Here is a 13,449-nt window from a genome sequence, read left to right as displayed (position 1 = left end):
AATCAAAGTTCTGCCCGTGAATCCACTTTGATTCATGGGTGACAACGTAAACAGGCTGCGAGCGGTTACTGAGCGACATTCCTCCCGACCTCCCTTCGCGCCGGCGCCTAAATTGTGACATTTTCCCCTCGGCGCCCTACTCAGTTCAATAATCTTTCAACGACGCAAAATTCGCAAATTAAACGCTCTTTCTTTATAACTTCTATGATTCTGATTCTTGTTTTTAATGCGGAACTTCAGTAATTTAGGTGAAAAGGGTAACACTTCTTTGACTAATAAGTAATAACTATGGCAATTTCAAGTTACATTCGTCGGTTTTATCTGATATTTTATTAGAATCCAGAGTTGTCAGGTCGTCTGGAGGTTACATCACATAGCCGTTTGATCTCAAGAACACGAATCACAAAGAACCTAATCAAGTAACCAGATAGAAGATGCCCGTCCGTCTTTGCCAAGTGTAATTACATCTGGATCTGTTATACACGTTCATTATTTTTGTGCTTTGCTGATGGCACGGACCTATATAGGCGAACTGGAACGTATTTTAAAACGGCTTGCGGCTGCGGCTACTTGTTCCGTTTCCTAGAAAGTCGATAACGTGTCGAAACATTGTTTGGCTCGTATCCAAATCACCGCATAGTGCACTTGGCTGCAGTTTCTCAAAGAAATACACTTGATAACCTGCAGCAGTTAGCCTTTAATGGTAGAGGACTTAATGCCTATTTTGAATAAGCCGGGGTGGCGGGCGAGCGCCCCCTCTCCTATATATTACGGTGGAGGATTTGGGCAGTCCGCTACAGTGATATACGGCCTTGTCTCGTCGACACCCAGCCATTACGTTTTGTTTGATATTGATATATTATTGGGTCGTGATGAAAGGATATAAAAGGACGGATAGATTGACCATATGATAGGAAGTCTTGATGTAATTGTGCCTTAGTACTCTTTCAAACGTTGTAAGAATTGTGGATTTCTTTTGCGAACTTATTTGACCCGCGTTATTCCGGAAGTGTTTGTGGGACTGAAAAGAATATAGCAACAATGGAAGCATAAAGTAAATTAAGCCGCACGAGGGCGTTCGTGGCGAACGATCACGACTCGATCTCACACGCCAGCTGGCGTTTCCAGCGCTCCGAACAAATCGTAAGGACATCATATAATCACCAAATTCAGAAACAACCTGCTCAGCAGCTTAAACACGCGCGTTCTCAACGTATTTCCAATTGCCATGAATCTGCAGTCGACTCCTATAGCAAATTGTTGCTAGTAAAAGCAAACCAGAAATACAAGTTTGACTGGAATGACTGGACTAAACGGAAATTGTATTTGAATTTGTAAGTCTAATGAGACATCATTTTTTTTAAAGATTTTGCTACAAATGTATGTACGTTTATGTATCGATTTATTAAATATAAAAGGCGTCGTCATAAAACGGAAACAAAACAATAACAATAAAGTAGCGGTATATTGTTGATTCATTCAAATCAGGAGAAAACAGTCAATGTACATACAAAAGCTGTCAATTCCCACGCGCTAATGTATGTCTGTCACACCGTTCCGGCGACGACGCTAACATAAAGACGCATGCATGAACGCAAGTGCCATGCCATTCTTATTAAAATTGGCATAAAAACCATGTATTGCTGTAACAATAGCTCGTTCGATGGCAGGAAGCACGGCTGCACCATTCGCAGCTGTTCAACATGTTGAATACACATACGACTTTCAAACGAAGTTTTACAAACATCAGGCATAATGCTCCCGGTGCTCAAAGGCGTTTAAATTGATTCCGTTATCAGAAACAATTTATTTATTTTATGGCTGTGTACATAAACAGCCAGGAATCCATCTGTATATTTTGTATAATAGATGGACTAGTGCTGCAGAGCGCAGACAGCTAGATTTGTCGGCGTAATACGTAGTTCATGGTTACGCATTCAATTGATTCTATGTGCACGTCGGGTGTGTGTTGGCGCAGCGCGGGCTGCGGTTGAAGAGCAGACGAGCTCGGTATTTCATTTCACGTTATTACAAGTCGGCGCTTGGGCGGTACTTTCATCCGTCATCAGAGTGCCTTGCCGTAGGGTAGGCCTCTACCGCAAAGTATCAGCCAAATGAACGCACAACGAGCCAACGAGCTGAGGAAGCAACCTCTGTAATGGAAGCTCCGCAAATTGAATAGACATGACACGAATCCAATTTAAGTTTACGCCGAGATACCTTAGATCACATGCCTTTGTTTCCATCGCTGGACTATCAAAGCGACGGATAATGTAAGAGATAAAACAAAAGGTTGTTCTCTCGTTGTTGTGAAATGTCTTTATTGACGTTGAGATGCTCGAGAGAAAAGGCTTTTGATTACAATTACACGGCACAATAGGCGTGCGTGAGACTGCTCCGCGTGTATTGTGCTATTATATTTATTGTTACACCGCTTCGTGCTCTATTTACTCGGACGCCAACAATAGAAACTAATAACGATCGTTTTGTATTAATTGCATCTTGCGTGCTGATACTGACTGCAATACTTGACGTCCATGGTTATCATGTTTAAATCATTACGTGCGGTCCACGTCCAGCGGAAGTGAAACAAATAAAAAAAGAAAATGCCTGTTCGTTTTTAATTACAGTTATTATCTGAGCTCTGTGTAGTCGGGTATATTACGTATCATAAGGCCAAATTAATATTCACGATGTGGTGCGCACGGCGCAGGCAGCCGGGGGCGACTTGAGCTCCACAAAATGGCTGCCACAGGCGTACGTTTCGGCGGAGCTGCGAGTCGTGACCGCGAGAGGAACCCATGCGCTCGTTCCGAACCCTCATCAATTATGCATGAATGCGGCCGAACGCCGATGTTTACTCTCCACGAGACAATTTATTGCGACTTGCGGTTTTTGACATTCGATCGCGAACACTCCCTGCCACGGTGACGAAATCGTGATTTGCGTCTTAAATAACATAACCATTCGATGATCGTCTTCACCTTCAAGCTTGTTATAATTTATTCTGTGAATGCGTTTCCGTTTGTAAACGTGCGTGTGATTCATAGTCAATTATTGCATCAGCATCAGGGCGTCGAATTAATTTAATAGCAGCATTATCGGTGGCTTGAGTGGCTTCACAGCTGTGTAAGCTATCGATAACGATGGTAAGTAAGTCATTGTTCGCGGTCTACATATGCGTTTATGAAGTAAGTAGTTTTGAACCGAGTAAGGTATTTGATTGTTACGTCGAGCCGTAAATTCTCCCACGCGACTGAGTCACGCCCGGAAACTGCGAGAGCGTTCTTTGCAGGGTAAATATCTCCGACTGAGCCGTAATCTAAGTCGGTAATCATCGGAGACAATGCGTCGTTGACGCCAGATAACGCACGCTCACGGTAACCTTATCTCCACGTATCGCATACTGTTAATTGTAAATAACGTAATCGCTGGAAGGTTTCCTTTCCAATTAACGTGTTTTATGATCGTATTTGTTTAATAATTATTTAATTGTTTAATAATAGCAGCGGGCAGTATAAATAGATGCTGCTCCGATTAATAAATATCAAGCTGGAGAGGAAAACAAACTTATCGCGCTAGTTGTTTTTTCATTTATAAAGCAGTAAACTAAGTTTTTTTTATCCATGTATAGTGCGACATACAATACTTAGTAGAAATTAAATAAAATGGAACTAATCAAACCCATACTCAGTAATTTTCTAAAACTTCTTGTAGGACTATAGGTACTATACCGAATCTCTTTGTTTGACATACTTATTGAAAGTCATAATTTAATGATTGTCAGATTACCACTAGTCATAATTCTGAAACCTTTAACTTTTCAGGATTTTCGTAAGGTTATCATATAGATAGGTTAGGTTGGGTTTGTTTTATGGCAATTGTGAAAAGTTACGCATTTCCGAGAAAAACCAAATAAATAACGAAAATGCGCACAAACAATACAGTATGACTTAAAACTTTATTGGAATCAATAGAGATCCAGGTACATACATACTACCATCATGTAGAATACGTATTAGTAGTAGTACTTTTTCTTAAGAGGAATAAAAGCCCTGTGTGTTTTTGGATTAGGCAAGATTTTATGCACTGAGCGCTTTTTGGCAATTCTCTTAGCCGTTGTTGCCAACAGTTTGAGGTAAGTTTACGAATTTCTCTAGCATTTAGGTATTATTATAGGTACTAATCTAACTTAGGAACTTAGGAGAGGTAATACCAAAATTGGGTATTGGGTGAACATTAAAAAATACGCAAGTAAGTATCGGGTTAGCACCGATTGACTAGCACGTTATCTTTTCGCGGATTAGCTAAGTAATATTTTTGATATTAATTAATATGGATTTCCGCAAAGTAACGCCTGATTATATTCATTAGTTAGCAGAGGTTGTAGAAACCCGTACTTTAATCTAATATTTGTGCAGCTCCGTACAAATACTTATTTCTAACCGCTGTTATCACGGCAGGCTTGGTTATCGACCGCTATGTTTGTGTTGCTTATCTATTAAATTCCCCTCTATCTTCCTTATCTAAACAATCTGACGAGGCTCATTGTGTGATAATGATAAGAGAGTATTTTTGGATTTATATTCACTCGTAAATATTTAAAAGGTATCGTTTGAAGTTTAATCATGTCAGTGAGATGTACGTGGTACGTGGAACATGGTACAGAAGCGGTCAGATTAGATTTGGTTATTTGTTTTATAGCCAAACGTTAACACTGCTAGTTCAAACAGGGCAAACCGGGTCAACGGTTTTCTTTAATTCATTTATTATAATAAAGATTCAGGGTTCATCTATCAACTCGACAAATCGTGCTCATAGAAAATCTCTAAATCACAAGATCACAACAGCCAACAACAGATTTTTCACCTTGCTTATGCAAATTATACGTGGTATTCAGCAAATTGCTTACGTGGAAATTATTTACGTGTAGTCGCTAATTTTATTAGCACGAAGGCCGCTGAGCCCGCTGATAGACGCTCTATGAGTTGCGACTTGCGACCTCATTGCGCTTCTGAAAAAAGATGTTAACTGGTACCTATCTATGCCGTCAGTATCATGTCCGCCCGCATAATGGCATAACTGCTGGTAGTGATAAACATAAATATATATAGCTATCGATGCCTTAATCGGCAACGGCGACCCTGGCTAATTACGAGCGTGAGCTCTGATATAGCTGGCAAAGCCGAACTTACTTTTAAAAACTATTGCAGGATTTGCAGGTGGGGCAGTAAGGTTGACCAGAATTATTGTAAGTATAATCATAGGATAGGGGGCTTTCGGCCGTGATTTACGAAGTATCTGACGTATAAAAATACCTATATAAAGTAATAAGGTAAATGTTCGTCATTATAAGTGATTGTAAGTTTCACTTGCGCGTTTACTCCAAGTTAATTACTGTAACCTTATAAAAACGTTATGGATTTTACATTCAAGTGTGTATTCGTATAAGATGTTCTTTATGTGTTCATACATAACGGAAACACCATCAATATTGTGTTATTTATAATCCGAAATGCCGAATGAATAGTTGTCACAGCACAGGCTGTTGGCAGCTCGCCAAATCGTCGGCTCGATGTAAAATGCCAGTAGGTAATGTAGGTATGTTGGTCAACGATCGCAATTTGTTTACTTTTCTTGTTATTTTTTGCTGTTAATTATAACCTAAAAGTTTTGCATCCCGCTCGGCTGTTCTAGACGGATTTATGTCTAATCTAAGCTAATTTTAAACGTTATGTTGAGTCAACAGTACCTAAGTATATATAACAACAAAGTAAGCTCCATATTTAAAAGTGCTGATTGACTTTAGAGCATTTGGAAATGCTGATATTTTATATCTATATATATTTAAATACCTTATATGTAGTTGCAATTCTGCGAAACATAATTAAGTGCATAGCTACATATGCCTACCTAATAGATTCTTAGTCGCTACTCTATTAGTTGGGTTTATTTGTGTTAATTATTATTGTTTCCGACTGATCCGACTCTATAAAGGGCCCCACTGACTATCAGTCCGCCGGACGATATTGGCCTGTCAGTTGTTCGGAACTGTCAAATTTTTGTTCTAACTGACAGGCCGTTATCGTCCGGCGGACTGATAGTCAGTGGGCCCCTTTATAGGTGTTAGGTACCTAGTTTAGTTACAGTAACGAGCCATTTTACCGTACTTCATAAGGTGTTTGCAATTCCTGAAAAAAAGTGTCACGACCTAAATGTAGGTTAGGTAATTTACTAAATATGCAATTGTAACGTAACCTTAGCGCAACGAAAAAGGCATCCATTTGAATATTTCCTATATTCTTAGTTCTTACTGAACCCACAATAGCCAGGTGTTTAACGATGCATTTTTTAGGTATCTACTGGTTTATCACTACACGGCACAAAACAAGCAAGTCATTATGTTAAACGCACTTGGCGATTACATCGATATGTGCGTGCCCTTCCTGCTATCGCGGCTTCGGCGCTGACTGCATTGCATCCTCCGTCAGGTGCGCTCCTCGCGCAGAGGGCTCCTCTCGCTGCTTCCCTCACACCCGCGGCGCCCTTCACTTGTTGCTACGTTGGTGTCGGCGCGAGACTGGCGCACTATTCCCCGCGCACCCCTTCCCTCCAACCGCCACTTCCCCGCCCGCGTTTTAGTTCTTTGTGCTACGCCGAGGTTCTCGCACGTCTCAGCTAACACGACGCTCACGTTCATTATCGTGATTCATAGTAATACAACATAGCCGACTGGAGTTCTGTGAGTGTGTGCGACAAGCATCGACTGACCGCTTTCAAGGACGCTACGGAAGGATTACCGCTACAGGATCTTCGTGTGATTTGCTTGGTGTTTGTGACTCGAATTTGTACAAGTGTCGATATCGGAAGTGAATATTTGATTTGCGAAGAGTTCGACTGAAGATTAATCTATCTATATAACCTTTTAACGGAAGTTTTACCACAAAACTTGACAAACGTGAGTACATAAATAAGTGCTAATTTTACCTATGGTTCATCAACTTAATGCTCTACATTGTACAATAAAATTTATTGATTTCTGTAAAAAACATAAAAGTGACTAGAGCTAAATATGTTTTTATGTACTAGGTAATTAGTTCCATACTAGCTAATTGAACTGCCTCTACACCCTCTACATAACTAGAAACTTTCGTATTGTATATACTTACATTTTCGATAATTTCCATCATAATTAATTTAACATGTCCCAGGATAATTTTTAGGGTTCCGTAACGTACCCAAAGGGTAAAAACGGGACCCTATTACTAAGACTCCTCTGTCTGTCTGTCTTGTCTGTCACCAGGCTGTATCTCATGAACCGTAATAGCTAGTCAGTTGAAATTTGTACATATGATGTATTTCTGTTGCCGCTATAACAACAAATACTAAAAAGTACGGAACCCTCGGTGGGCAAGTCCGACTCGCACTTGTCCGGTTTTCAAGTTCATATCAATAAATTTACAATAATTACTATAATTAGTACCGTGCGGTCCGTGCGTAATCAGTGGAAACGATTTGGAAGTTTTCTTTGTCAACAAGGTCCGTTATCAGGTTTATCGTTGTCTGTTGCTCTCTGACCCGCTATGTGCTCCGATTTTGTTATTAGTCTGGGACACATCTTATAATTCGTGTCTATTTATTTGTGATAGACTAGCACTAGCTACCCAGCCCTAAGAGTAGCTACTAAGCAACTCTTAGGGTCTCTAGGTTCCAATCCCAACCAAAAGTGGTTGTAGGTATTTTAAATGCATTTTTCCACCAACAGAGCGGCGTTGATATAAAGAAAAATGTGGATAAAAAGGAAACCAATTTCCTCATAATTTTCCTTATTAGATTATTAACAGGCACGCAAGCCTTGAGCTGTTATTGATTAACCATATTAACATTCAGTATTACAACAGGAAAGCCGGATACCTATTAATCAGTTGGAGGCAGGTACGTTATTGCCGTTATTGGTTACAAAACTTAGTAATGGGTTTGTCATATTATGTACCTATGGGCCCTTACTTACTAATAAAATTACCATTTATAACTAATTACTTTGTTTTGAAGAGTAATTTGACACAATTCCGATGTCAAATGCACGTAGGTAGGTGGGTGCGATTTGAATTGGAGGGCGAGAACGCGGGGTGGGTCGTTTTGTCGAGGGGGATCGGGATTCCAGTCACGAACCATCGGGACGCGTCGTGAGATCCGAGGAAGATTGCCTCCGCCTCCGGCCTCTTGCGCTTTCAATAGCACATTGCGCAACTTGCTGCACGCGCCCGCTTCCCGCGTCGTGCCTACACAGCTACACCATATCTTCAAGGTGGCATTTGCAGTCACGACAGCCGATGCGCCGTATAAGGCCGCGACTAGTTCACGTAATTGCCCGGTCACTACTCCGCCTAACGAGCTAAAAACTGGGTTGACATTTCAAAAGCGAACGTCTCGATTCATTAGTTAGAAAGTGACCATAAAAACTGCGGTTTTTTGGCATACCTACTCTAACATCAGCAAAGAGCTACAAGGTCTACGTTACGTAAACTCACGTACTACCTGGTTAATTGCTTTGTCAGAGAAAGCTTTGTCGCTTAAATGTCCTTTTAACAGTTATTGGCCTGGTGGGAAGTGTTTCATTACACGGCAGGTGAGTAGTCGACGCTACACGCTCTAGTGGCTGGAATAAACTGTTCCAACAGACAAACGGGCTGGGTGTCGTGTCAGCCGCCATTTCTAGCTAGATGAGATTGCTCTCTTTGTCCTTTTACAACCACAGAGTATAAACGTCTTTATAAATAAAGTACCTTGAGCACCGCACGCAAACCGCGTGACACTTGAATACCGTCTTTATTAGTTTAGCTCGTGAAATATTCAAATGATCTGAATAATTCTGAATTGATCGTTTCAAGTCACGCGCTTGGGCCCACTTCCTTTGTCTGTAGATCGTTGTGCGACTACAAAATAGCTTTGATGATTTCGACCTCCTGACCCCGTCAATCTTCGTAATGGAGGAACTGAGTGCGTTCTTGTTCGAGCCGGCGGTTACGTCGCGGCTAGCTGATGGCTGAAAACGGTATTGCACTAAGTAATTGACAGCATGTTTATGCTTATAAAATGGCAGTTATCTATGTTTTTTTAATAACGTTCCATTACCTTATCCTGTTGCGTGTGTCGGTGAATGTAATGCAGCTATGTGTATGGCAGCCCTTTATGAATAATTCAGTCGGCGTGCTGCAGGCTTGTTATTCCCGACGACCGCAGGTTTCGCAGGCGATCAACAATTCGGGCGAACCAGCAGCGTGGCCTCCGATTACACATAATTCTTACGGAACTAAGCTCATAGTTACACTAGTCCTCTCGGTGGGCGACGAGGGAACAGAGGCCGGGATTTATGCCAAGCAGGCCCGGCGGGGCGCTCTCGGAGTCTGCGACTTTTTGCCGTGTAATGAAATGCTCTCACCGGTTCCGCCTCGGCGTTTGTCTTGTCAATCAGCCGAGCCGCCGCACTTCCACGTAGAGTTATTTGTTGCCCCATTGTTTCCGCTGATCAATGTCGCATTGTCTCACCAGTCTCACCACTTTTGTTTACGGCTCATCAATACTAACTTGCTAACATTTTACAATGATACTGTTTTCTCCTCTTGTAAACACTTTTTACGACGCACTTTAAGCCTGTGTTATCAACCTTATTGGCTATCTCTGTTGATTGTTCTACTTATATTGCCCGTTCTAGTGAAAGCAAAAACGCTGGTTATTTATTGTTTTTCATATCTTTTTACTTACCGTTACGTCAGCTAATTTACTTAGGTATTATATAGGCATTATATTTAGCGATAAGATTACCGTTGGTTATTATTTTTTCAATGTGGTAATATGGTACTTATTGCAGTTATTTACTACGCTGGCGTGCTTATGCTGCTTATCCATTCTGATCACTTTATTTATTGTGGAGGTGAGAGTAAGCACTTGACTGAAAGCATTTATGTTGCTAAGTGGTCAGGCATGCGGGAAAACACTTAAATATAATGTTATGTTTATTATTATTAAACAGCCTTTGTAACAGGATGACACGCAACGAGTAGTGGGGCAGATTTCACGCGACCGGTTTCTCATAGTTGTGAGTGATTGCAGCGAATGCATAAAAAGTCATCGTAACCGTATCGCAATCGCGTCGCATAATCGCGCGATTATTCGCTCGCGATGCCAAGATAGTAAGATACCGAGATCAACACCGCGAGAAACGCCAGTTTCTTATGTTCGTGTTTAGTATGAATAATTATTTACGCGATTATGTAAATGTGGATTCTCGTTAACAGCTCCTCATTAAAATTCCATTTGTGCAAGTTCGGCGCGCCCGCGCTCTTTTGTATTGTGTCGAATTCGGTATTTAAAAAAAAAACGTCTATTCAAAGATCTTACTTACAACTAAATACATATTTTCTTCTGCCAAACCACACAGTTATGTTAGGTGGATTGTAATTTATTCAATTACGATCTGCTTTAAATAATTTGATTTCATTAAGGACACTCATGAAGCAGTGCGTGATTAAGTACCTATTAACTTAAGCGCGTGTGCAATGTGTTGGTAGGTAATTTAATATTATTTTTGGCTCGTTACGACGTTTCCTAAGCAAAGCCCTCATTCCAATCGTTTACTGAATGCTCAAATGAACCGATACGTCTACTCTCATCTTAGGTGCGCAAAATGACGGACCTTGAGTCCACAGTTCCGTTAGCAATTGGAATAGACGGTCCGGAACGTGTCAACTCGTCGTTCGCGCTTTTACGGCATAGCTAGCATTCCGGGTTGTTCGCCAAACGCCCGCTGACTGCTGACCATCGGCAACGCCTGGCCCGCCGCCAGGCGCTCACGTGCTACATGCCACCAAGGAAATATTAGATATACTAACCCAACCGATTGTTTAAGAATTCTCATAGCAAACCACTGACGTTTTTTGTCGTCCCTACTAATCCAGCAGGCATATTATGGACGTGACAAAACAACCGTTTTAGCACGCTGTCACGAAGACAAGAACGACCGTCATATCCGTACTGAGGGCCTACCGCGAACCATGTTCGAAGTGTTGCCTCCCTGTGACACTTACGTACGAATTTACAAGTGTGACAGAGAGGTAACACGTCGCACGTGGTTCGCGGTAGGCCCTCTGATCCGAGATAGCGGTGCCCCTGTAGCACGTAACGTCACTTCTTTTTAAAATTGACCACTCTATTCAAATCTAATGGCGTGTCATGTCCCGCTCCCGCCCACTCGGCCTATCGTCTCTCGTTCCGGTCCGTAATAAACTTGGCGTAACGAAACGTGTCTCCGGCCGAGCAATAACTAATTCCCGGCACGTTACAGCCAAGGCCGGTGCACGCTTTTCACCGCCGTGAAAGTGTGTGATGCAATTGATAATAAGCAACCGTCTATCAAGGTAACGGCTCAGTTCGGCCCTTGTTTGTTAGAATCGAGGTTATTCATTGATCGATGCAGATAGCAAATAATAACTATGTGGGATGAAGTCGATATACTCTAATTTTTACATGCAGATTTTTCTTTTAGTCTTGGTAGTTTAGGACAAAACTAATCGAAAACGCTGTAGATATATTTCGAATCCTCAAAAAAAAAATATGGCGCAGAATGCAATCAAAATATATTTAAAAAAGATTATTTTTGCTGCGGGAAGGCCTGTTTCAAAGTTTCTGACTTATTACATTTAATTGGTTAAATTTAATTTAAGAATGTATCAGTGATGCGTTTGATAGTGATCGCCCCATGGATTGTTTCGAGTGATTTATTGAATGTTCGCACGAGATACGATACAACATATTTCTCTCGGGTGGGCGTAATGTGAATGGGCCACGTTGGCGGTAGCCCAAACGTGTCGCCGACGTCAGCGGATGACATTAACAGATGATACGTGATATCAACATAGCGACAACCACGAGCGATGTGCGACCTACAAAGTTGACGATACTCCAATGGCATATGCGGGCATTTGTATTTTTAAATATGATAAGAAAAGAATTGATCTTTATTATGTAGTCTATTATGCCGTCATTCGGTAGGATAATCGACATTATTACTCGCTGCACGATAACGGGCTGGGCAAGAAACACGCACCATTTCATATCGTTTGTGTGTTTTGTTTATTGATCTAACCATATGTTTGTTTTGTTGCAGGTGCCACCGAGAGTGTAAGTGCGAGTGGTGATGTGGTTCACGTGAGTGAAGAGAAAGAAAAGTGCGCGAAACCCGAGCCCGTAGCTCAGGAGGCTGCCGTGTGCGCGAGTGAAGTGAGTGCAGTGAGTGGAGCCGCGGATGGTGTGGCTAGCGCCGTGGCCTCCGAGGAGGACGACTGTGTGATAGTCAGTGCGCGCGATGGCGACGACAGGTCCGACTCCGGCGTGAGCGGGGTCCGCTCAGGCGGCTCCGCCAGCTCTGTGGAGGACCGGGATTGGCGCGCTATGGCGCACGGGTACGGCGGGCACCCCCCGCCGCCGCTGCTGCACCTGCCGCCCCCGCCGCCGTCCATGTACGCGAGCGAGATCCTGTGGAAGCAGCGGTACCAGCCGCCGCTGCATCCTCCTCTTCACCATGCCATCGCGGAGGACTACCTCGCAGCGGCCACCTACGATAGAGAGAGACACGAAAGACTGTTACGGTGAGTTGATTTTATTTTCGGTCTCTTTTGGTAGAATACCTATACAAATATTCTATTATATAAAATCTGCGCATCTTGTTGAGAGTGACATGAGGGCATCGTATCTAATGATAATACGAAGCTACGTGTATGTTGTGACCGTGTTTTGTGACTAGGTTAAATTTTGGACGCCCATTAGAACTCGTTTAATGGAATAAGCGTTATTTTCACAAAATATTCTCTTGAAATAAAACTATGAAAACGGATTATATCGCGTATATTGAATTTATAATACATCCCGACGTTTCGAACTCTTTACAGCGTTCGTGGTCAACGGGTGACTGAGGAAAAATTACAAAATGCAAAAATACCCACATACTAAAATAATGAACAATCATAGACTACAAACTTTAAGGCTGGTTGTACATGCAAAATCGGTTCATAAGGCTAGTTATACACTATAATTATTTTTCAAGTAAAGATATATATATATACGCGATAAAAATAAACTATGCCGGCTCCAACCCTACACCACGGACCCGAGAAGATTTAATTCCCTCCTAAATTGTAGGAGGGTATCCCAATATGGGACCGGCAACAAACTCGGCGGGACACATCTTTTCAAAACATCAGAATGTCCAGCATCATCCAACACTACGGTCTCACAGTCTATGTCTCGCTTGCTCCTTTATCAGGTGGACTACAGGATCCCAAGCTGGTGGTAGAGAAAAGCCATCTTCCCTATTAAAGTTTGGATATTTCTTAATCTCAATGGCCTCGCGCAGCATTCTGGGTATGTAACGCTTCTCCTTGGCAAGAACCA

The 13,449-nt window shown here is 42.0% G+C and overlaps 1 protein-coding gene across 3 annotated transcripts in view; it reads left to right on the top strand.

Annotated features, from left to right (window-relative positions):
* The window catches only part of LOC134744526 (lysine-specific demethylase 3A), a 220,458-nt gene that overhangs the window by 181,692 nt on the left and 25,317 nt on the right, over positions 1-13,449 (top strand). For all 3 annotated transcript variants that reach the window (XM_063678327.1, XM_063678328.1, XM_063678330.1), the window contains one exon: positions 12,167-12,647. In XM_063678327.1, the coding sequence (XP_063534397.1) occupies positions 12,167-12,647 (481 nt within the window). The remainder of the gene's footprint in view (positions 1-12,166; positions 12,648-13,449) is intronic.

This window comes from Cydia strobilella, chromosome 10, assembly GCF_947568885.1.
Source record: "Cydia strobilella chromosome 10, ilCydStro3.1, whole genome shotgun sequence".
Classification (NCBI taxonomy): domain Eukaryota; kingdom Metazoa; phylum Arthropoda; class Insecta; order Lepidoptera; family Tortricidae; genus Cydia; species Cydia strobilella.
This window is presented reverse-complemented; position numbering and strand designations above follow the sequence as displayed.